The 24,403-nt window shown below is 40.5% G+C and overlaps 1 protein-coding gene across 10 annotated transcripts in view; it reads left to right on the top strand.

The window, feature by feature from the left end:
* Positions 1–625: 625 nt before the first annotated feature.
* The window catches only part of SEC24C (SEC24 homolog C, COPII component), a 48,054-nt gene continuing 24,276 nt past the window's right edge, over positions 626–24,403 (top strand). For 2 of the 10 annotated variants that reach the window (XM_026711021.2, XM_026711018.2), the window contains exons 1-7: positions 626–971; positions 11,493–11,696; positions 14,532–14,615; positions 15,566–15,710; positions 19,106–19,284; positions 20,975–21,448; positions 24,196–24,326. In XM_026711021.2, coding sequence (XP_026566806.1) covers positions 11,522–11,696; positions 14,532–14,615; positions 15,566–15,710; positions 19,106–19,284; positions 20,975–21,448; positions 24,196–24,326 — 1,188 coding nt within the window. In that variant the 5' untranslated portion in view covers positions 626–971; positions 11,493–11,521. Of the gene's footprint in view, positions 1,323–10,913; positions 10,974–11,492; positions 11,697–14,531; positions 14,616–15,565; positions 15,711–19,105; positions 19,285–20,974; positions 21,449–24,195; positions 24,327–24,403 lie in introns of those variants that run through there. The other 8 variants (XM_087933846.1, XM_026711019.2, XM_087933849.1 and 5 more) reach the window with 5 other exon arrangements.

The raw sequence follows: 24,403 nt of genomic DNA, 5'->3' as shown, positions 1-24,403 counted from the left end.
TTTTTTTGGAGGGAAATAAGATTTAGTTATTGCACACTTGATTTTTTTAAGAGCATTTCCCGATTTTGACTCTTGTGCAACTAAAATTGACGCTCACGGCACAATCCCAACAACAGCTCCCAGTGACTGGCACTCCGACTGCCATCTCCACTTAAAACTGCTTTTCAAATGCAGGCCTCCCATGCAGATGGTTCTCCTCGACAGGATATTTTGCCCACGCAGCTAATCCGAGGAAGAAGTTATGTTGCCTCAAAGCGGCGGCCCATAATTGATTCGCCCGTTTTGAACGGGCTACGGAGAGGACTGCGGACGCGCGTAACGCTCTACGTCATCGATTCGTGGGTGAAGCAAATCTGGCGGAGACCGGACGAAAACACGACGCCGGCCCTGAGAGCAAGAAACTACGAGCTACCTCAGCACGCCCCACACCCCGGAAACGGAAAAGAGCCAGCAATCACGGGGCCTCAAAAGGTCACGCGTCATTTCCTGTTCCCGTTTTCTCTTAATGGTGCGTCCCCTTGGGCGGGCCGTTGATAGAGTGAGGACGTGGCAGCTCGGAGGAATCGCAGAGTGGTCTGGGAGGGGCACTTCCGGGGAGCGGCCGGCCCAGGAACCGGAAGTCGTCATCGCCGGGGTCGCTGGCTGTGGTGAGTCCTGGGCCGAGCCTGGTTCCTGGCGGAGGCGGCCCGTCGGCGAAGAGAAGGGGCCCCGCTGTGGCTTCCTAGTCGTCCGGCCCGGGCTCACGTTTGCACCTGCCGGACGGCTCCGACCGCCTGCCAAAGGGCTCCAGATTGGCCTGGGCGCCTTCCCGCCGGCTCGTGCAGGCAGGGGCCGCGTCTTCCCTCTTGCCCCTTTCCTGACGGCTCTGGGTGGGAACAGTTGACAGCAGCAGCAGCGGCGGCGGCGGCGCGGCGGTGGTGAGGAGTTCGCCCACCTCCCTTTCCCACGTGTTCGGGGTCCGTTCGTGATGGGTGAGTGTGTTGCGGGACTCCTGGGTTCTGACGAAATGCCGTAAGCGAGAACCGGCTGCGTGCGGTACTGGCGACTTGGTGTGTCCTGGGCTTCATGGGATGTCCTGCTCCTCGCCTAAGCCGAAAGCCCATCTCCCTGAGCGACCGGAGGACCGTGAATCCTCGGCGTGTGTAGGCTCTAGTCTGTTTCGCTTTGCAAAAACGGCTTTCTCGATTTAGAACAACAACAAAACTCCACATCCACAATAGCGATAAGACTGCTACACAACATCTCAGCCGGCCTTGAACCATCCCGGATTGTAGGAACAAAGGGAAGTTAAATACAAGCCTGTGCATTGTGCTGTGTGCCAGGTAACTTAGCCATAATAGTTTCATATTTCAAACATATATCTTACTCTTTACAACCAAATCATGAGAATCTAAACGTATAATGGGTAGAGCTTTGAATTGTTAGAGTACTTTTATTTTCTCCCACAACAATTTATTCCATAATGCTAGCACAAACCATAATTGATTAATTTCTGCCCTGAATTTCTAAAATTCTAAAATTTTCCTGTTAAGCATTTTTTAAAACAAACTTCATTCTGTGTGTGTGAGTGTGTAAATGCAGCACCTAATTAGTGGGTATATGATAGTGTTCTAACAGTTATGTTTATAAAGAGATGGGACTTACATCTGTGCATTAACATAATTCGTTGCCTAAGTTTTAGTTATTGGATTCATGTCCCGCTAAAGCAATAAAGGGGGCATTTTAGCTTAGTGCAATATATAAATCCATCCATAGAATATAAGAAAATATTTTCTTCTCAGTCACATCGCTGTGGTATAGTTGACTTTCGGTAAACCCTTATCTCTCAGTTACTTCTTAGGCAAGATTTTAATATTAATCATTGGTACTCCTTGACTTACAAGAGTTCGTTTAGTGACCATTCAAAGTTACAGTGGCACTGAAAAAAATGAATCATGACAATTTTTGACACCCATTGCCACCGCCTCATAGTCATGGGGATACTTGGCAACTGACTCATGTTTATGAGAGTTGCAATGATCACCTTTTGCGACTTCTGACAAGCAAAGTCAATGGGAAAACCAGATACACTTAACAACCCTGTCACTAACATAACTGCAGTGATTACTTAACAACTGTGTCAAGAAAGGTTGTAAAATGGGGCAAAATTCACTTAATAAATATCTTATTTAGCAACAGAAATTTGCAGCTCAGTTGTAAGTTGAGGACTATCTCTATTTAGAATGGACTGGTTAGGCTATTGGATCCAACCATCTATTCATTATAGAATGATACAGTGCAGAAAATGAAATGAAATTATTGCAAAGTAATAATTGGTTAACCTCCACTTCAGCACATCTGATGAAGGAGAGTATAATAAATTCCTGACAATTTGTCTTGTTTTTTACAGTGATTTTTTTTGTTAGAATTATTTTCTACCAGATGACTATTTCATATTGCATCCATCCTTTCTCAAGGCTACTCCTCCCCAGCTCCTTCAGTGTACTTCATAAAGCAATTTTCTTCATTCTTGGAGGTGGGTTTGACCAAAGGAGAATACAGCAAAACTTCTTATATATTTATACGTTACATTTATTTATATCCCACATTTTATGAAATGGAAATTATAGTTCTGTCGATACAGTCTAAAACTGTAGCACCCTGGGAAGTCTTAGCTGCCCAAACAGCGTAGTGCAAGGCCACGGCCATCCCAGGAAACATCAACTGGCCCAGCCTGCAGTTTTCCCTGGCCACCTTGTACTCTTGAGGTCCTTGCCACCTTGGCTCCACCATCGCCACTGAACTTCACCGCCTTTTTGTTTCCACTGCTGATGATGCCTGCCTATCCTTGCCCTTCGTGAGGCCATTTTTGGCCATCTTTCCCAGGTTTCACAAGGAAACCTTCATGCGTGACCTTGGGAAGAAAGTCTAATTTGATCAGCAGCTCTCTCATGAAGTGCCAGGCCAGGTATGCTTGGTCAGCAGTGAGAGCAAGAAGACAGTGAAAGTCAGCTCGGGAGCAAAGCTGTGGAATTCAGACAGCCAAAAGGGCACAGATGGGGGAGGGTTGGTGGGTGGGTGAAAATTGAAGCACCCCTGTGGTCGTAAGTGCTGTCAAGCACCCAGATTTTGGTCACATGACCACAGGGGTGCAGCAATGACCGTACTTACATTCTTAATTGACCACTACTATAACTTCAAATGGTCACTGAACAAATGATTTTAAGTCAAGGACTACCTATATTACCTGTTCAAACCATTTTTAATTGAAGAAGACTGGTTCAAACTAGGAGTTGGGGAGTTCTGCCTTTTGCTTGTTAGTTATTAGCATTTGTTATTACTACTGATCAACTGTTGCATTAGCATATCTAAAGAAGCCTTTCTTTTATTATTTGCATTCTGAGGGTTTTTTCCCTCTTCCTGATACCAACTTTAGTTATGGAACTCAGGTCTGTTCTTTTATAAATCTCAACGTCCTTGAGGATAAGAGTAAGTTTATTAGAGCTACTCTTGCAGTCCAAAGTGTATTAATACCATCTTACCTTTAGAGATGGTTTTGGGAAGCTAGAGCTTGGTTCCTGCCCCTCCGTTTTGCAGTAAAATTAATTTTCTTTCCCATTACTTTGGTCCTCTTCAAATCAACATGGCTTAGCCTTAGGCCATCTATTGGGTTTCTCAGTGGAGAGCTCATTTGGCTCAGAAAATGCCAGAAGTGTTCTCAAGCAACATATCTGAAACATCTTCAAACCAATTTAAGACTTACAATTCTGGGGATTTATCCGAAAGTATTGGTGGTGGCCTCCTATCTATTATCCTTCACAATACTGAAATTGTGAAGGGGATTTACCTTTGCCTGGCTAGGTGCATTGCCTGTAGGAGTCCTCCTTGGTTGGTAAAAAGTTATTCCTGGTGTCCTTTAGCCCATGTGTCTCTGAGCCATACAGGGAACCCTCACTTTATGATAATTCAAAGTAACAAAGACCTCATAAAAAGTCATTGATTGTTGGAGGGTCGCCTTGACATGGTGACATGACCACATTTTAGTGCTTGGCAGCCAGCCTGTGTTTATGAACAGTTGCAGTGTCCCATGGTCATGTAACACAATTTGCAATGTTTTTGGTTTCTGACAAAAAATGCCCATTTGGCAGAGTATTTGGATCCATGATCACTTAACAACTATTGGCCTTCATGGCTTGGGGCGGGGTTATCTTTGGGGTTGTCTCTTCCCAGTTACATTTTCATATTGGATGTTTATTGTTTGTAAGCCACACAGAGTAAATGGGTGGCCCTATAAATCTTCTAAATATTTATTTAAATAAATAAAAATAGTGCTAAAAATTATCTAAACAAAATCCAGTCTGGTCCCGTGATGCTTTGGTTTGCCATTGCAACAACTTAGCAACCAAAATTCTGGTCCCAGTTGTGGTTGAAAGTTGAGGGCTACCTGTATGCTCCTTAGTGGTTATCTTTACAGGGATTCTCAGATGACTTCTAACTATCCTGATCTGAAAGAAAAAAATCCAGGGAGAAAGAACAGCTTCCATTTGTTGCTCCTCCACTCAGGAAGGAACTCAGGCATATCCTCCTTGGCTACTCAGTTCGGTGCATCTGGTTTGTTCTTGCCTTGCTTGTAGCTGAAGATGTTGATTTTTATCTGTTTATGGGTAGTCCTCCCTGACTGTAATTGGGACCAGGAACTCCATCACTAAGTGACACAATTGTAAAGTACAGTGTACAGTGACTGTCCCAACTTTTAAAAAAGCAGGTCTGGCTAACACTTGCTGTTGTTAGGCAAATCCCATGCAGTCAGGTTATCTATTTATAGGTAACCTAAGAGTACAGATATTAGATTTCGGCTGCAAAAACATTAAATTGCCATTAAACGACAGCGAATTTTTGACTCTTTGACTGCTAGTTTAGTGGTCTTCTATATTTTACATTGCAGAACTGGTAACCTTACTTACAGGACATAGAAATGTGAGAATTGGAAAGGATCTAGGAGATTGTCTAGTGTAACTTCTGACCAATACAGAAATCCACTACCGTAGGGCTATCCACCCTCTGCTTAAACATATCAATTGATAATCTATTTCCATCTAGTCTGTTCCATTATTGAACAGTTCTTAATATTGAGCAAAAAATCCAGATGGCTGAACCAAAATTGACTTTCTTGTAATTTAAAGCCACTGTTGCTTGTCTTCAATCTGCTTCTGTGGATGATGCAGAAAATATTCTTTTTCTAGGCAAGGGATGTCCCCAGAAACAAATTAGTAACCATTTCCTGTAAAATAGGTGTTAAGTAGTTGGGTACTCTGTGTTGCCTGCATTTGAACTAAGCAATGTTTCCAGTAACTTCAACAGTAGATAGTAGAGTGTATTGCACGAATTCATTCTAAATGTCTGGAAAACCCAGGGACGGCCAGATTAAACCTTTAAGAGATGGCCTGGGCAAGCACCCTCTGACAGTGGTTTCTCTTTGGCCTAGAAGCAAAACCATGTCCAAACTACTCCTAAACTTCAACCTGATTGTTCAAAAGAAGACTGGTTCTACTTGGAAACTGCTTCTGAACTTTGTGCTTGAAGTGGAACAAATAAAATTTTAATTTTGGGTTTTACCCAATTAATAGGTTTGTTGTTATAGAAATGGTTATTTTATATTAATATGTAAAAGTAAAAAGTTGAGGTTTGATGCTACAGGTAGTCCTTGAGTTACGAATGTAATGGAGATTTTGTCCCTATAGGCTCCAGTTGTTTTTGCAAAAAGTCTTTGCCGATGAGAACAGAGGCCGTGCATCCCTCTGGGCCTCCATTCTCATCGGCAAAGGCCTTGAAGAGGTCTTTGCCAATGAGAACAGAGGACTGGAGGGACAAACGCGCCCTAGATCTTTGCAAGGTGAGTGTCCACAGGCCTAGTGTCTGTGGAGACCCATCCGGGTGGCGGGGGGGAACAGGCAGGGCGAATGTTGCAGATCCTCAGCAGTTATTCATGAATGACTGCCATGGTGATGCAACATTCATAATTTTGGGGCTGTGTTGTAAGTATTTCGGGGAGTTAAGTCATAGTTTTGAACAGTTGCTAAATGAACTGTCGTAACTTGGGGATTACCTGTATTATATCTTATTCTACTGCACCAAAGGGAGTCAGAAATCAATGCCTTTTCTTGCTTTTTCCCATTTCCCCACACTCTTTTCATTCCCCTTTTCTCCGTTATTTCCCTACTATTTTCTTCCATACTTTTGTATTTTAGATTATTATCTTCTATATATATAAAAGCAAAATGCCCCTCACACATCATCACAAAATCTCTGGGACCGTAAAACCTACAAACCTGAAATTTGGCACGTATGTTCCTCTTGGCTTCTAGGTGCTCACTAAGAAAGGATTTTTCAGAAGTGACCATTAGTATTTCATATATTATTATTAACATGCTCTAATGCTAAGGAGTTTTACTCCCCCTCCCCACCTGAAAAGACTTCTGTCCCAAATGCAAAACACAAGCAAGAGGAGAAGAGTTTTAGTTTTAGTTTCACAGCAGAAAACTTTAGTACAGAACAGTTGAGCTAAGCCATACCCAGGTTCCTTGCTGTCTCCTTGCTCACATAGCAAATACTGTTTCAGTTTCCAAACAGTCCTCAACTCTCTCACACTGACAGGACGCTAGCCAGATGAATACCAATGGTTACTGGTAGGCAAAGGCACATCCCCCCCCCTTATTTTCCTCCACAAAAACTAACCCCCATCACATAATTTTGTAGCAAAGCACGGGTATCGAGCTAGTAAATAAAAACAGTTGAAAGAAAATTTAAAAGGAAAAAAAGAACACTGTTCCATCCAGATCACTTTCCTAGCCTTGTCCTATTTGTCCCAATTCCAGACTCTTGACATGTTCCAGCAAGGAGGATAGGTGGTCTCTGTCACTTTAGAAGTCAGACAATTTTAAGGGAAGCTGAGTTGCATGGAATTTTTGTTGTTGTTTTGAACAGATTAACAAATGCTAATAAAAACTCAGAAGGCAAACTTACAGCACAATAATCAATCGTCAATTCTATTTCTTGGTATTCTTAATGATCTAAGGACTTTGAGATATGAGATCTGCGTGACCTGGAACAATATTTTTCCTTCCTACAGCGAAATAGGTGGATTGCTGCAGGTGCACTACTTTTTCTAGGCTTGGTCTGTTTCCAAAGGGAAGGAGTTGATTAATGGACTTAGTAATGATAAGATTATAACCATTAAGGGCCAATTTAACTGTAGTTAAATTATATTAAGTTAGATATTTAAAAGTACAGGTAGTCCTTGACTAATGACCCCAATTGAGCCCAAAATTTATCTTGCTAAATGAGACAATTGTTAAGCGAGTTTTGCCCCAGTTTACAATCTTTCTTGACCTGGTTATTAAGTGAATCAAGTAAGTTAGTAACACTGTTGTTAAATCAATCTAGCTTCCCCATTGACTTTGCTTGTCAGAAGATTGCAACAGGTAGATCACATGACCCCAGAATGCTGCAGCCATCATAAATAGGAGTCAGTTGCCAAGCATCTGAATTTTGATCATGTTACCATGGGATGCTACAATGGTTATAAGTGTGGAAATGGTTATGAGTCACTTTTTCAGTGCGGTTGTAACTTTGAACAGTCACTAAATGAACTGTTGTAAGTTGAGGACTACCTGTATAAGGAGACACAAGTATGAGTCAGCAGTGTGCAGCGGCAGCCGAACAAGCTTATACAATCCTTGTTATATAAACAGATGCAGAGAATCAAAATCACTTGAAGTCTTAGTACCACTTTATAAAACCCTCATTAAGGCCACACCTGGAATGCTGCAACCAATTTTGGTCACATTACTGCAAAAAAGAAAAAAGATTTTGAGACTTTGGAAAAAGTGCAAAGGAGAGCAACTAAGATGATTAAAGGCCTGGAGACTAAAACATGATGAACGGTTGCAGGATTTGGGTTTGGCTAGTCTAGAGAAAAGAAGGGCTTGGTGGACTTGATAGCAGTATTCCAGTATTTGAAATAAGATCATAAGACACATAAGTTTATTGATTTGTTAAAATAAGGTGTCCCAAAATTCTTGCAGATTGCCATTATTTATCTTAGTCATTTCCTTCAGCTATGCATAGAAATAAGCTTTCCAAAAAAACGTTCCAGTAGAATAAATAATGAGACGTTTCAGAGGCTGACATTTTGCTGATGACATGTCCGCATAATAACTGCTGCTGAGCAAAAGTTAGAAATCATTTTAGGAATGCCAGGGGAATGGTCCATTAACAAGAAATCCACTCTTTCCTCACCTAGTCATGTTAATGGAGAATATTAGAATAGAATACCACAACTGGTACATGGAATAGTGCAGCAAAACCTGTGGAACTGGTTACCTTGAACCTTCCAAATGAGAACAAAGATGATCTTGCAAAGTAATTTGATTGTATCTACCTTCAGTATTAGATGGCATACCACCTGTAAGCCTCCTTGAGTTGCCATGGGCGAATAGACAGCAATATAAATTTAATAATTTAATAAATAATAATAATGTAGTGTTCTTTCTCCAGAGACATTTTTCTCTTAATGTTGTTGAAGCAAAGAGTGGATTGAAAATTGTAATGATTTATCTCTGGCTGTGGTTTTCTTCCAAGATGAAATGAGCGTACCTGTTAGGATTAAGAGTACGAGATAGTCTTTCATGCAATTTACTTCAGCTGGATATCATAATTAGCAATGCTTCATATGTGCCTTTCTGCCTATTTATAAGAGCTATGCTTTATATACATGGTATATACAGAGCATTGCTCTTATAAATTTAGTCTGGATTAGCTCAGATTTTCATATATTACATTAGCAAAACTTAACTGTAAGCACTCAGCTTCGGGTCTTTTCCTTTATGAATATTATGCTTCCCTAAAAAAATGTTATTTACCCTTTGGTTGGCAAATTAAACTATTGTATTGGACATTGTTTATGTACAGATGTAGATATATTTTATTATTTCATGTTAAAAGAGTAACTTTGAGGTATTGAAAAATCCTTGACTACTTCATTTGGGATATTATTTATCTTCAAATATTGCATGTAATGTGTCATGGTAAAAAACAGATTGTTAACGCTTGCAGAGTCTATGTTAGGCCCTCCTGGGTTAAAGATTGAGTATCTACTACCGTATGTCAGCATGTGAAAGGGTAGGTGGAGGCTAATATGTCAATACCTGTGTATAGAATTCATAAAAAAAAAAAACTTGGATAAATTCTTCAGCCTAAATGCTTGCTCTACTCTCACCAAGTATGATCTGCTCTCAAACAGAGAACCTACCCTTAGGTGATGTCAGTAGCCTTGATCCAGTTGCAAGATCACCTAGGAGAGATAATTTAACATCCTTAATTTAGCTGGTGCTTTTCAAGTCTGATGTGGCTGCAAAGTCATGCAGGCATCATAGATTGCTTTTGAGCAGTCCTTCATTCCCCAGATACTTCCGTTTCCCAATAAGTACCTTGGCCTTCTATGTCTTGTGAGGTATTATTGGTGCTGTTAATGTTCATGTGGACTAGACTGATGCATTGAGAAATCAAAATCAGAATCCTGTGCAAAGGAACTTGTTCAACTGGTACAGATAATCCTCGACCTATGAACATAATTGAGTCCAACATTTCTGCTGGTGAAGAGCCGCGATGGCACAGTGGTTAGGATGCAGTACTGTAGGCTACTTCTGCTGATCACTTGCTGCCTGCAGTTTGGTAAATCGAATCTCACCAGGCTCAAGGTTGACTCAGCCTTCCATCCTTCCAAGGTCGGTAAAATGAGGAGCCAGATTGTTGGAGGCAATAGGCTGACTCTGTAAACCGCTTAGAGAGGACCATAAAGAACTGTGAGGCGGTATTTATGCCTAAGTGCTACTGCCATTGCTAAACGAGACAATTCTTAAGTGAATTTTGCCCCATTTTACAACACTTCTTGCCACATTTGTTAATTGAATCACTGCAGTTGTTAAGTTAGTAACACAGTTGTAAAATGAATCTGGCTTTCCCATTGACTTCGCTTGTCAGAGGTTGCAAATGCTGATCACATGACACACACACACACACACACACACCCCGGAAACTGCAAATGTCATAAATATGAGTCAGTTGCTAAACATCTGAGTTTTGATCATATTGGGATGCTGCAAGGGTCATAAGTGTGAAAAATGGTCATAAGTCATTGTTTTCATTGCCATTGTAACTTTGAACGGTCACTAAATGAACTGTTGAAAATCGAGAACTACAGTTGCGCTCATAAGTTTACATACCCTGAAAGAATTTATGATTTCTTGGCCATTTTTCAGAGAATATGAATGATAACACAATGATGACTTTTCTTTCACTGATGCTTAGTGGTTGGCTGAAGCCATTTATTATCAATCAACTGTGATTACTCTTTTTAAATCATAATGGCAACAGAAACTACCCAAATGACCCTAATCAAAAGTTTACATACCCCAGTTCTTAATACGGTGTATTGCCCCCCCTTTAACATCAACGACAGCTTGAAGTCTTTTGTGGTATGTGTGGATGAGGCTCTTTATCTTCTCAGATGATAAAGCTGCCCATTCTTATGAGCACAGCAGAGAATTTGATGGGGTTGCCTAGCTAGTTTTTCCTGTGAGGAGTCATCCTCACTTCCGCCTTATACTGTCCTGAATGTAGTGGATCTGTATGCTTTTTATATTGGAATACAACGTATGAAGATAGATATTTGGGGAGCCAGCCTTGATTGTAAGTTGCCATCTCTTTTGATTTAGTTTATCGATAAGCTGTTGCTCCAGAATTGCTTCCATTCCGTTGTTAGTGTGTTGATGTGTTAAGAGATTTAAGGTTTGTATAGGTGGAAGGAGGAAGAACCTGTTCTATTTCCCAACAAAATGACACTGTTGAATGAGACAGTCATGTTTTTTTCTTAGGTTTATTATACAAAATGTACATGGGTTCTGGGTAGTTCAAGTGACAAACCCCAGCCAAAGGTAAACATGCTTTTTGCAACATGGCCTGTTGCGGCAATAGCTATTTTGTTTTAGGCTTTTTAATCCAAGAGGCTTTATGTTATTTTATTTTTCTGCTGATACATGATTTCATAAATATCTTTATATTTTAAAATCCTCTTTGCCTCAGTTTTTTTTTTAAATTTCTTGAATGCCACTCTGAGGACCTGTAACAGGATAATATACAAAAGCCTTAAATAAGTAAATAAATTTGTGGCAATTATAACCTAACGTGAATGAAAATTGAAGTTTGAAGTTTAATTATGCTATGCCTTAATCTTCTTTAACAGTGGCAAGTCATCATATTCTTATGTGTATATGAGAACTTATTTATATAAAATAAACTGAACAGCAGTGAATAATATAATGTGACATAATAAATACAAACCACAGAGGCATGTTCTGGGAGAATTGTTATATCAAATTGTTTCTTTCAACTGTTCTTCTTCCTAGAAATATGACTCTGAATGATTTCTAAATGGTTTTCTTTCCTTCCGGCAGGTGAAGAGTAGCCTGGGGATGTGAACATAATGAGTGTAAACCAGCAAGCTCACACAGGGCCACCTTATGGGCAATCACAGCCTGGATATGCAAACTACATGCAGGCTGACTATGGAGGACAGCAGATGCAAAGTGTTCCTGCTTCTCAGTATGGTGCTTACAATGGCCCAATGACAGGATATCAACAAGCAGGCCCTCCCCAAGGTAGGAGGAGAGGATGGACGCCATCGGGTGGATTGGGCTGCTAGACCAAGGCTCTTCAAACTTGGCGAGTTTAAGACTTGTGAACTTCAACTCCCAGAATTCCTGAGCTAACATGACTGGAAGAGGAATTCTGGGAGCTGAAGTCCCCAAGTCTTAAGGCTGTCAAGTTTGAAGAGCCCTGTTCTAGACTCTTTGAAGAATGGTCATTGTAAAGAGTAATGGTTTTAAGCTATTAACTTTCCGCCTTTGTAATTGCAACATAGCTTCCTCATTCTGAAATATTGGGGCAGGGGGTGGAATGTAAAACTCTATATTATGCAACACTGCTCTCTGAAATTTGGTGGATTTCAAATAATAAATTACAGATTAGCAAAGCAAGTCTGAAGGCCGGTATAGGGATATGTATAGGTACGTGGCCTGTCAAGAAATGTGGGAAAATAATTATGCCTGCCAGCAAGAAAACTTTTCCAGAAGGCTGTTTGAAGGAATAGAGATGAGGTTCTTTGCTATTGGGAAAGTAGCTTTTGTTCTTGAAATAGGAATGGTGGACAAAAGGAGCACCTTTGCCGTATTTATATTTCACTGTGCTTACCAGATAATGCAGGGCTTTACAGATATGAATTAGCAGGAATTTGGTGAAGGGATCATGCCTGCAAATGACTTAATTTTTGTCTATGTTATTCATCAAAAAGGAATAAAAACTCCCAAGTTTCTAGAAATTTTATATTCTACTAATTACTTGAAAATCTTGCATTACTCCTAATAAGAAGTTACTTTTAAAAAAAACGCTTTTATAAAAACTATAGCTAGCCAATAAATATGTGAGTAGTTTAAGTTTTGCATTGCTTTTAAGTAATTCAACTTTTGGCCTTTTTAGAAGAAAAGCTACAAAGTTGTTACCCAGAAGTATGCATTGCCAGGAGATTAGATGCAAAATGCATGAATTTAAATTCATTCAGCAATTGTTTGGATTGTGAGAAGAGAGTCCTTGAGAATCAGAAACCTAAAGAATTATCAGTTCAGATGCTAGAACAGGGATCTTCCAGCTGATGCCCTTGGTTGTTAGTGTTAGAATTAGTATGTGGACTTTTATCCATTTTCACTATTTAAATTACCTTCCATGTAATACCAGAAACTATGTGGCAAGAAATAGGTGCCAAAAAGAGCTGTGACTCCATTCTCAGTTGTTGTCCTGTGATATCCAGCATCTGTTTCCTATTAAATAACTGATACCATATGATACCACTCACGCATCATCACAAAATCTCCAGAACCATAAAGCCTACAAACTTGAAATTTGGCATGTCTTTGTTTCTAGGTGCTCACTGAGAAAGGGTTTTTGAAATGACCATCAGAACTTTAGTATTTTGTATATTATTATTAACACGCTCTGATGCCAAGGAGTTCTACTCCCCCTCCCCGCCTGAAAAGAAATCTGTTCCAAATGCAAAACACAAGCAGAGGAGAGGAGTTTCCGTTTTAGTTTCACAGCAGCAAACAGCTTTAGGACAGAACAGTAGAGCTAAGCCACGCCCAGCTTCTTGCTGTCTCCTTGCTCACAGAACAAATACTGTTTCACTTTCCAAAGAGCCCTCAACTCTCTCACACACTGACAGGACGCTAGCCAGATGAATAGTGATGGATGCTGGTAGACAGAGGCACAATTCCCCCCCCCCCCTTATTTTCTTCCCCCAAAACTAAGCCTGACCTCATAGTTTTGTAGCAAAGCACGGGTATTGAGCTAGTAAAAAATACTATATGCAGTTCAGCTTTCTATTAACTAGTAGAAATAAAGCTTTGTAGCTAGTTTGAGATGATCTGAACATTCTTGAGCAATAATCATGGCAACTGTTAACAATGATTTAGAAGCGGCCAGTACATACGGTAATCAATCAATCATTTTTACATTTGTGCTTGAGATGTGCTTAGTAGAAATCAAGGCTCTGCAGTGCTTTGGGTAGAAAGGTGGAAAGTGCTCTGGAGCATGTGGGAGTGTGAATGTGGCCTTGGTCTGCGCTTCCTTCAATCAAATGCCTCTTTTGGGAGGATTGCACAACCGCAACAGAATCCCAAGAAAAGACACAACACATACTGCTAAAGAGACGTTTTCTGAAGATGGGCTCCAACATGGGTCCGAAAGCTCGGAAGACAAAAGCTTTGATCCCTGTGATCGACCCATATTGGACCCTGAATCTGGGACACATCCATTTGTGAGAGAGACAGCTGTTTTGAGGACTTGGAGATAGGTGCTGGCTGCATTCGCATCTCCATTCACTATAAAGGATTGTTTCGACTTTGAGTTCAATGTCCTAGTACAGTGGGAGTCAACCTGGTCCCTACCGCCCACTAGTGGGCGTTCCAGCTTTCATGGTGGGCGGAAGGGGTTTTGTCCCCTACTTTATAAATCACCATTACTGTGGAACTGGTGGGCGGTTAGCGAAAATTTTACTACTAACAGAGATACAAAAGTGGGCGGTAGGTATAAAAAGGTTGACTACCCCTGTCCTAGTAGAACATTTTAATGTGTATTAATTTGTAGAAGCACTTTTGGAAACATAGCTTCTCTGTTCTCTCCCTTCCCCCTGTGTCTACTCTATTTTAAAATAAATATGTTGCTAAACCAGATAAATGCCAATACCACAAAGCCGCCCTCTGGCTAGGCTTTATTGTTGCCTATGCTGCTTTTCAGTCACATGACTGTCAGGTGGGAGGGAAAAGAAATAATTTATTACATGTATGTATATAATAATATGTTTGTTTTTCTATTTTTGACATCTGACATAATGCATATTAATGGACACATACAAACACATTATTATACCTTTGCCTTTCTAGGTTACTATCCTTCCCTGGGGTTTCCTTCTAAGAATCCTCCTGTCTCTCTTGATTCTGATGCTTCCTTTGCTCCTAACTTCCTAGGTAAATGCTTTCCATTTCATTTATTGATTCCACTTTCCGATGCATTTGCTTTCACTATTACACTTCATCTAAATATTAAGCTATTGTAGTGTAGAGAAACGAGTATGCCTGTAGGGCATTTGCAGATATTTCCTATAAATATATGACAATAGGCCAAAGGTTTTATGCAGCAAGAAACAATCCTAATATGATCACAACATAACAAAGGAGTTCTCCAAAAATAGTAGAAACTCTAAAATGTAAGACAGTTTTAACCTGATGGTTAAAATAAAGCTAGGAAATAGCAAGCTATGAAAACAATGCCAATTTTTTTCCCACTTCTAATTCTGGCCTTATTGTAATTTATTTGAAAAAAGCACAGTATTCATGTGTACTAGAACTCCTAACTTTCACTGCTGTTCTGTTCATTAATCCTAAAGATTGATTTATCTTAATATGTGCCAACCTGCTGAAGGAGTTTGGCCTTTGTGCCTCTAGTAAGTATAACAAGCCTTAATTTTCCTTTCTCTTACCGTATATTGCAGTATATCAGGATAAAACAGTGAAAGGGATCAGGTAGAACTCCTCATGTACATGACACACTGAATAAACCATCTGAAGATCCAGTTATAGTTGATTAGCTATATTTGTCTGCATGAGGAATTGCAGGGTTTGAACAGAAGATCATTGCTTCTGTCCATTACTAACTTTCATTAACATAGATCATTCTCTCTTTCTTAAACAAGAGCATTTTCTCCTGTTGTTTGGTGGGTCCTCTGCCAATTGTGATATGTTCCTAATCTTTATTTTTTTATTTTCTCCTTCTCATAGTAAAATTATTGTGTAGCATGAAGATATGCATGAAAAGATAATATATTGCTGTCAGTCTATTTCATGTAGTTTTTATGAATGGTCATGCCAACAATTTCGATAACTGATGTGTAGCTGACAATGAAATTCAATACTTCTAGGTCCTCTAAGAGCTCCTCCCACCTCATCTGGAGCATCCGCATCAACACCTGGAACTTTAATCCCTTCTGAACAACCTGCCTGTAATCAGTTTGGACAAGGAGATGTACGAAATGGGATACCTGCTTCTGCAGTTCCCTTGCAAAGGTATTTAAGAAAAGGCTGCTCAGGACATGAATCTGATATTTCCGGGACGGGAAGACAGAAAACATGCCATTCTATCTTGTCATATTTTTCCCGTAAGTTGTAGGTTTTCCTATAGACAATGCTTGTGGAGATTCCCTATCTCACCTGAAAGATGATGGGGAACTTGGAAGCAAGCATTTTCTGCAGGAGCTCTTGTGCAACGGTCACTGATGAGGTAAAGTTTGGCACTCTCACTCATGACATTTAAGAAGTTTTGGATGCTCCAAAGAGCACGTGAGACACTAGAGTGAGATACTGTATCTATAATGAATACATTACATAGTCATTAGTTTTATAGTCTGGTGCTTTAATGATTTTTTTTAATGTAATGTTTCATATTTTTAGGAATATGCAACCTTAGCTATATTATAGAAACTGCAAAAAGCATAAATCAGTAAATAAAGTTTCCCCTGTATGCAAAGCTGCTAAACAGTACCTTTAAAATGTTAATGGGCGTATCCTGTGATTGAGAAAGGATTCTAATAGTGTTAAATGACTTCTAAACTCTGTATAAATTGGAAGATATTGGCTTTTAAAACATGCTTCTTTATACTTCTGCAGTGTCGGTTAAGAGTACTTTTAAAGTACTCTATATCATTTTTCAGCTTAAGTTTCCCTGAAAAAGATGTCTATGACCGCTGGCAGCTTCTTTTCATTATGCAGCTATAATCCCGGCTGGTGTGCATATACTTAAAACTAAATCCCTTTCAGCTTAATGAATCTTATGCATTATGAGCCAATGGGACTCTGCTCTCCTATTTCTTGGGCTTATTTTTCCCATCTTCATGGATGTTTTTATTACTTCCTTGATTAATTTTCTCATCCTTCCCATGTTCTTTTTCCATCTGTTATAGCCAGATTCTGATCCTGATGATGCATGATACTTCAAGTGCAGACTTGTGCTGTTGTCTAGAAATGGAATCTATTCTCTGAGTGCAGATTATGACTCTGCCCCCAGGGCTCTTTAGATTAAAAGGAACAGCTTGGCTTCTTTAGCCATCCCCTTAGACACATAGTCATAGTAAGCTAACTCATTGCATTATGTTAAGGAAACTTGCCTTAGTTTTGTATTTTTATTGTTTCTAACAATTGTTAGGTACAATACATTGCTTGTGGTTTTATCTAGGATTGTATTAATTTTATTAATTCCTGGTTGTCCAGAAAACTGGAGGGAGGCAAATTGTGGGTGACAATAGTTAAGTTGTGGTGGCGCCATCAGCAGGCTACTTCTGCTGACTGCCAGATGCTAACATTTGATTCTCACCTGTTCAAAGTTGACTCAGCCTTCCATCTTTCTGAAGTGGTAAAGTGAGAGATTGTTGGGGGCAATATGCTGATTCTGTAAACCGCTTAGAGATGACTATAAAGCACTGTGAAGCAATATAAAAGTCTAAGTGCTATTGCAGAAGGAAGGAAGGAAGGAAGGGGGTAGGGAAAGGAGTAATGGGGGGGAAGGAGGAGGGGGAAGAAGAAGGGAGGAAGGAAGGAAGGAGGGAGGGAGATTATAAGAGGAAGGGAGGGTCTGAAGAGAGTCCTGGCTTAGCACTTGGCCACCAGCAGCCCTGCTGCCCTTTTGCCATCCCCTTTCCCCCTCCTTTCCTGGTGGTCTCCCAGGATGCTTTGGTTACAAAGCCAGGTCTCCTCGCAAGGAGAGGGAGTGGGCCTCCCTCTGACCTGTACACTTTGCCCTCCCGCACACACTATGAGCAACCTGGCCAAGGAGAGCAAGCACAGCAGTGGCAGCCTCAAGGAGGTCAGCATACGGGCAAGTCGGTCTCTAGGGATGCCAGGTCCCACACACTCGCTGCTCCCTGAGCATGCCCAGGGGACGGGGTGTGGGGCGGCCTCCCTGGCTCCAGGGCAGCCACATGGGTCAGGTCTACGGCTGACTGTTCTGGCTGGCTGGATGGCACAACTTATAGATGAGCGCCACACCTGCCATCAGCACCTCCATGACCCGCTCACCATCCCGGCCTCACAGCACACAAGGTTTTCCTTTCCTAACTGTAACTAGAACGGTTGTAAAATGGGCAAAAGTCACTTAACATCTGTCTTGCTTAGCAAGAGAAATTTTGGACCCAATTGTGGTCTTGAGGACTAGCAGTATTGTCTGAAAGAATAGAGAGAGTAAATTGAGTGTGTAAATAGGAACTGGCAGCACATATCAGGATGCAAGTTGGTCATCAAAAAGTAAAAGGCGTGTGTTGGCAAAGAACAATAAAAGATGCAACAGATTCTCGGGGAGTGCATCTATGGTAATACAGGAAAATATATGAGTGGCAAAAACTGAAGACAAATTAATATATCTACTCTTTTAATATCATTATAAAGTTGTTCATATAAGGTGAAATTTCTTTCTTTTCAGTGGTTGTGCCTCAAACAGAAAAGTGCTAAACAAAGGCAATGAAATTATAACAGAATAAGAAACAATGGGGAGGTATTCTAGAATAGAATAGAATAGAATAGAATAACAGAGTTGGAAGGGACCTTGGAGGTCTTCTAGTCAACCCCCTGCTTAGACAGCTGGAAACCCTAGACCACTTCAGACAAATGGTTGTCCAGCATCTTCTTAAAAACTTCCAGTGTTGGAGCATTCACAGCCTCCGGAGGCAAATTGTTCCACTGATTAATTGTTCTTACTTCCAGGGAATTTCTCCTTAATTCTAAGTTGCTTCTCTCCTTGAGTTGGTATTGAAGAAATTAAATCCATTTTTTCATTTGAAAAATTATTTGGGAGGAATACGATTCCTTCCCACAGCTCTGCCATCTTACCAAAATCCATTAGGCTCTTCTCTCTGTGTTTGTTTTTTTAATTGTAAGTCACCCAGAGTCATTTTGTTTGGCTGGTCTTTTAAGTATAAATAATAACAACATGCACTATTTGAATCCAGTATGGTTGTCTTCATTGCATCTGTCAGAAGCCATAGCTTTGTGATCTCAAAGAAAGGTGTGGCTTCTTTAAGGAGCTGCCAACAGGTGCCCCCACCATCCTATTTGTACATATAAAAGGTGTGCAATACATAGATCCATGTATTGATACCATTTATATGTACAAATATAATTGACATTGTCTGAAAAGACAGATTATTTTTCCTGACATTTAGATCCAAATTTAAACAATTTTAGATGTAAGCACTTTAGAAGTTATTTCTATAATGGGCCCTTGTGCTTTATGTTATCCATTGTCCATGCATGATATTATCGGAAAGTAACAAAGTATAAAACGATTGCAAAAGAACTTTAGGTCCACCACAATCCAAGTAAGGATTTGTCTCTTTCCAGGGCTAAGTATAAGCAATACTGTAACCTAAGTGATCTATGTTAATAAAGAACCGTCTTCATTCTCTTCCCTGCAGAGCCTCTGCTTCTCAACAGTTCATGGCAGGCACAGCACCTTCTTCTGTGACTCACCCTCCTGCTTTCCAGCAATATGGACTGCCTCCAACTAGCACCCAACAGCTGACTAGTCAGGTGGCAGAAATGCAGATAGGCAGAGGGTCATCCTCTGTCCCATCCCCAGCTGGACTGGGCTATGGTGAGAAACAGTAACCTTGGCATGTTGTGGGTGGTTTGGTTTGGAAGTTTCTTCGGGAAAGGTTATCCTCCTAAACATACACATCCTCAGTGGCTTCTCATAGTGCAAATACTATGAAGAGAAAAGTATTCTGCAGCTAGTAAATATTACAAACCACTGGCCAGCTAAGGAGTGATTGACAGTGAGGAAGTGTCCATCAAGAGATGCCAAGATTGTAGGTTGGAAAATCAAATCATCCTAGAAGGCCATCACCAGCCTTTGGTTGCCAAGAAAATGACACAGGCAAGGCTTGAATTCACCCAGATTTGATCTTGATTTGAAACACACATTGTCTGCTGGTTTTTAAAACAATTAAAGGCACCTTCAATCTTAAATGGAAGCAGACATTTCTGCTAATATACTATGGTGTATCTGTAGAGCAAACCTGGGCATTTTATGACCACATAGTCAAAGGGCCAATCCCTGCCTGGCATAGGGGAGCAGCCGCGGACCTCCACAATGCTCCCAGTTTCTCATGTGGCCTCTTGTGAAAATGAATTGCCCGCCCCTGCGACAGTGTTGAAAATCTTGTTCGTTGGTTTTGTTTGAAACTCTCATCAGTTTTATACTTGTGGAATAAAAAGCTCGTGTGGTGTGTATCAGTACAGTGCAAGACAACATGCACAGTTTACAACCTAATAAAAAAATACAAGGGAGAAGTTTAACAGCAGTGCTGAAAGAAACATAAAAAGGGTGATTAAAAAGTATTCTGCCTGATGCTAAGAAAAGGAAAAAAATATTGCTTGCATGGTCTAAAATGAGACTTTGTGATACTTCCATGGATTATGAGTAATACTTATGACATATTATGATATATGTTAAGAGTATCATGTTGAGAAAGATGGATTTGATTCATAGTATTGAAATTTGTGGCTATACTTGTGGATTTGTCCTTATGTGATCTTTGGCTTGCCTGCTCTTGATATAAAATAGTACAGTGTAGGTCATCCATTTCTTTATATATTACTTGAGTTTGAAAGATTATTATATCTATATTCTCTCTCTGTCTCTGTCTGTCTCTGTCTGTCTGTCTCTCTCTCTCTCTCTTTCTCTCTGCGTGTGTGTATTGCTTTATGTTATTTCATACAAATCACTTAAAGTTTGAAGGTTGACCAGCTTATTTAGAGAATATAAAATAATGAAACTAGAGGCCTGTTATTTTATTGCATACAGTATAGAAACACCCCCGCCCCCTTATTATATATGACTGAAATGAATTCTTAATTGATCTGTTTTCTTTTTGTGCAACACTTGCACAAGTGTTGTGCAATTCCTGCAACATTTTATTTACTGGAAAATATTATTTATAGCCTATTTGAATTGATCTGGACTTTAATGGATCTGCATTATTGCCAGTCTTGATTTTTAGTCCAAGTTTAGGAGCTGTTTCCTAGTTCAAACATGTCTTTTATATTAAAGCTTGGGTAATTGAGGTAATCAGTATGGTTTTATATATACTGTATTTTCTTTGTTATCAAAGGAAAGTACATCTACATGTGTAATGAAAGGTAGCTCTAGCAGAGCTAGAAGTCAGTCAAGTTATTGTTAAGGAACATCACAAAATTCAGTCATCAATATACAATATGTTAACCAAGACTATCAAGAAAATGGAAATAGTTATTACATTTTGTTTGATGCATCTCCTCCTCAGGTCCTCCAACATCGGTTACACCTGCCTCAGGAAGTTTTACTGTATCTGGATCTGGATCTGGACAATACATGTCATATTCAGGCCAAGGACCACCACCGCCCAATATATCTCATGGATTGCCTCCTCCTACCACCTTGTCTCAGGGTCTTCCCATAGCTCAGCCACCTATATCAGGTCCATCAGCCCTGCCTACTTCCGCTCAACCTCCCCTATTTGCTCCCCCGCCTTCATCTGCTGGGGTTGGAGTATCCAGTTATCCTGCTGCTACAGGGGTTTTAAGGCCTCCCACAATGCAGGGTGCATTGTTGCCTGGACAACCAGTTTCTGGGCTGCTCGCTTCCCAACCAAATCATGTGACCTCACCACCACTTCAGCCACTTATGACAGGACCACTTCCTGGGCCACCAGTAGCAGGACTGCAGGGACCACCTCCTGTCCATCCTTCACAGCCAGGATATGCACTGCAGCAAAATGGTATGTTGTTAAAAAAAAAAGATCCATTCATTGGTCCCCAGCTTCCATCTAGGGAAAGGTCCGTGGGCTGCATCCCAACACTAATGAGACAGGCTTATGTTCATGTGGGTGAGCTTCTGCCTAAACACCTTTTCTCCTGCAGCCTTTGACTCAGGGGTTCCTCTTAACCCTCTGGGTTGGATTTGGACTGGGGGACGGGGTGGTTTTGGGTAGAATCTTAGTATGTGATTTGAGATGTATAATAGATATTAGTATCTATTTTTCTCTCTGAGCTGCTGAATAATAATTTCATATCATAAAATATCCATTTCTTCATTATATAAATCTAAGGAAAATAATTCCCAGTGTAGTATTTCTACATATAGCCCTTTTCTCTGTAGATTTCTCAGTAGCATATTTCATACAACCTTTTTCCTGCAGATTTTGAAAACCAAAAAGAAAACGCTGGCATTTTGGTTGCCTAATAGTTTTCCTACATTAAGATATGATACATTTCCATATATGAATTCATTTGCTTCCAAGCATAATGAATAATGACTTAGTGGTCATTTCCATAGCTGCCAGTTGCTGCTTTTGCAATATAACCATTGAGAACTGTACTTTGAAAAAATTGTTCAAATCTACTAAAATTAATCCCAGATGTGAAACTTCTAAAACAGGAACATGGCACCTTTCAATAAAAAGCACAGTGGAATGAACCCAAGAAAAGGGGGTCTTGTTTGTTATCTCATTAAAATTAACAGGTTAAACCTGACGCTATTTGCTTGCTGAAACCTGTGAAGCTCTGATAATAGTGATAAACATGGTAACGTTCAGAAACTCCAGATGGAAGCAAGCATTCCAAAACGGCACTTTTTCTGTATTTTCTGCTGCTTTATTCTTTAGAATACTGTATATCACAGAAGTGAGTACACCCCCTCACATTTTGTAAATATTTAAGTATATCTTTTCATGTGATAACACTGAAGAAATGACACTTGGGTACGATGTAAAATAGTGATTATACAGCTTGTATAACAGTGTAAATGTGCTGTCCCCTCAAAATAACGCAACACACAGCCATTAATGTCTAAACCGCTGGCAACAAAAATGAGTACACCCCTAAGTGCTAACGTCCAAATGGGGCCCAAGTAGCCGTTTTCCCTCCCTGGTGTCATGTGACTGGTTAGTGTTACAAGGTCTCGGTGTGAAGGGGAGGAGGTGTGTTAAATTTGATATCGCTCTCTCACACTCACTGGAAGTTCAATGAACTCTCTGAGGATCTGAAAAAACGAATTGTTGCTCTACATAAAGATGGCCTAGGCTATGAAAAGATTGCCAAACCCTGAAACTGAACTGCAGCATGGTGGCCAAGACCATACAGCGGTTTAACAGGACAGGTTCCACTCAGAACAGGCCTCGCCATGGTCGACCAAAGAAGTTGAGTGCCCATGCTCAGTGTCATATCCAGAGGTTGGCTTTGGGAAATAGACATATGAGTGCGGCCAGCATTGTTGCAGAGGTTGAAAGCGGTGTGTGTGTGTGTGTCAGCCTGTCAGTGCGCAGAGCATACCGCATCAAATTGGCCTGCAGGACTGTTGTCCCAGAAGGAAGCCTCTTCTCAAGATGATGCACAAGAACGCCCGCAAATGGTTTGCTGCAGACAAGCAGACTTAGGACATGGATTTCTGGAACCATGTCCTCTGTGATCCGATGAGATCAAGATAAACTTATTTGGTTCAGATGGTGTCAAGCATGTGTGGCGGCAACCAGATGAGGCGTACAAACACAAGTGTATCTTGCCTACAGTTAAGCATGGTGGTGGGAATGTCTTGGTCTGGGGCTGCATGAGTGCTGTGGCACTGGGGACCTACAGTTCATTGAGGGAACCATGAATGCCAACGTGTACTGTGACATACTGAAGCAGAGCATGATCCCCTCCCTTCGGAGACTGGGCCACAGGGCAGTATTCCAACTTGATAATGACCCAAACACATCTCCAAAACGAACACTGCATTGCTGAAGGTAAAGGTGATGGACTGGCCAAGCATGTCTCCAGACCTAAACCCTATTGAGCATCGGTGGGGCATCATGAAATGGAAGGTGGAGGTGCACAAGGTCTCTAACATCCACCAGCTCTGTGAAATCGTCATGGAGGAGCAGTGGCAACCTGTGAAGTTCTGGTGAATTCTATGCCCAAGAGGGTTAAGGCAGTGCTGGAAAATAATGGTGGCCACACAAAATATTGACACTTTGGGCCCAATTTGGACATTATCACTTAGGGGTGTACTCACTTTTGTTTAGACATTAATGGCTGGGTGTTGTGTTATTTTGAGGGGACAGCACATTTACACCGTTACGTAAGCAGTATAATCACTATTTTACATTGTAGCCAAGTGTCATTTCTTCAGTGTTGTCACATGTAAAGATATACTTAAATATTTACAAAATGTGAGGGGGTGTACTCCTGTGATATACTGTATGTGGGAGATTCTGTATACCACTTTTCTGACCCAGTCTGCCAATTTTATAAAGCTTTTCTGTGGAAATATTGTCAAGTTTAAATTTCTTACATTTCAGAGTTGATCCTAAAAAGCATCATTCAGTTAGCGTTTAATTTAGGATTGTAAGTAAAATTGTTCAAATTGAAGCTTTGAGTGGTATAATTAGAGTCTGATTTTAATAAAAGCAATTGAGAGATTAATATTCTGGACCCTTTAAATTCTGTTATGCATTCAAATAAAGGTATATCTGCATCTTTTTTTAAGGTTCTTTTGGGCAAAATAGAGGAACTCAACCAGCATATGGTACAGCTTTCCCTGGACCGGCAAATTATGGAAGTCAGCCTGCAGCACCACCTCCGCCCAAACGACTTGACCCGGATTCCATTCCTAGCCCAGTAAGTGAGGCGGATCACTTTTAGAATTTAACATCCTATAGAAAGTGATACGGAAGGAAAAACAAAGTCCTTGGTTC

Source organism: Pseudonaja textilis, chromosome 4 (genome assembly GCF_049901715.1).
Source record: "Pseudonaja textilis isolate UNSWEBS1 chromosome 4, rPseTex1.2, whole genome shotgun sequence".
Classification (NCBI taxonomy): domain Eukaryota; kingdom Metazoa; phylum Chordata; class Lepidosauria; order Squamata; family Elapidae; genus Pseudonaja; species Pseudonaja textilis.
The sequence above is the reverse complement of the archived record's forward strand: the minus strand, read 5'-3'. Positions and strand labels throughout refer to the sequence as shown.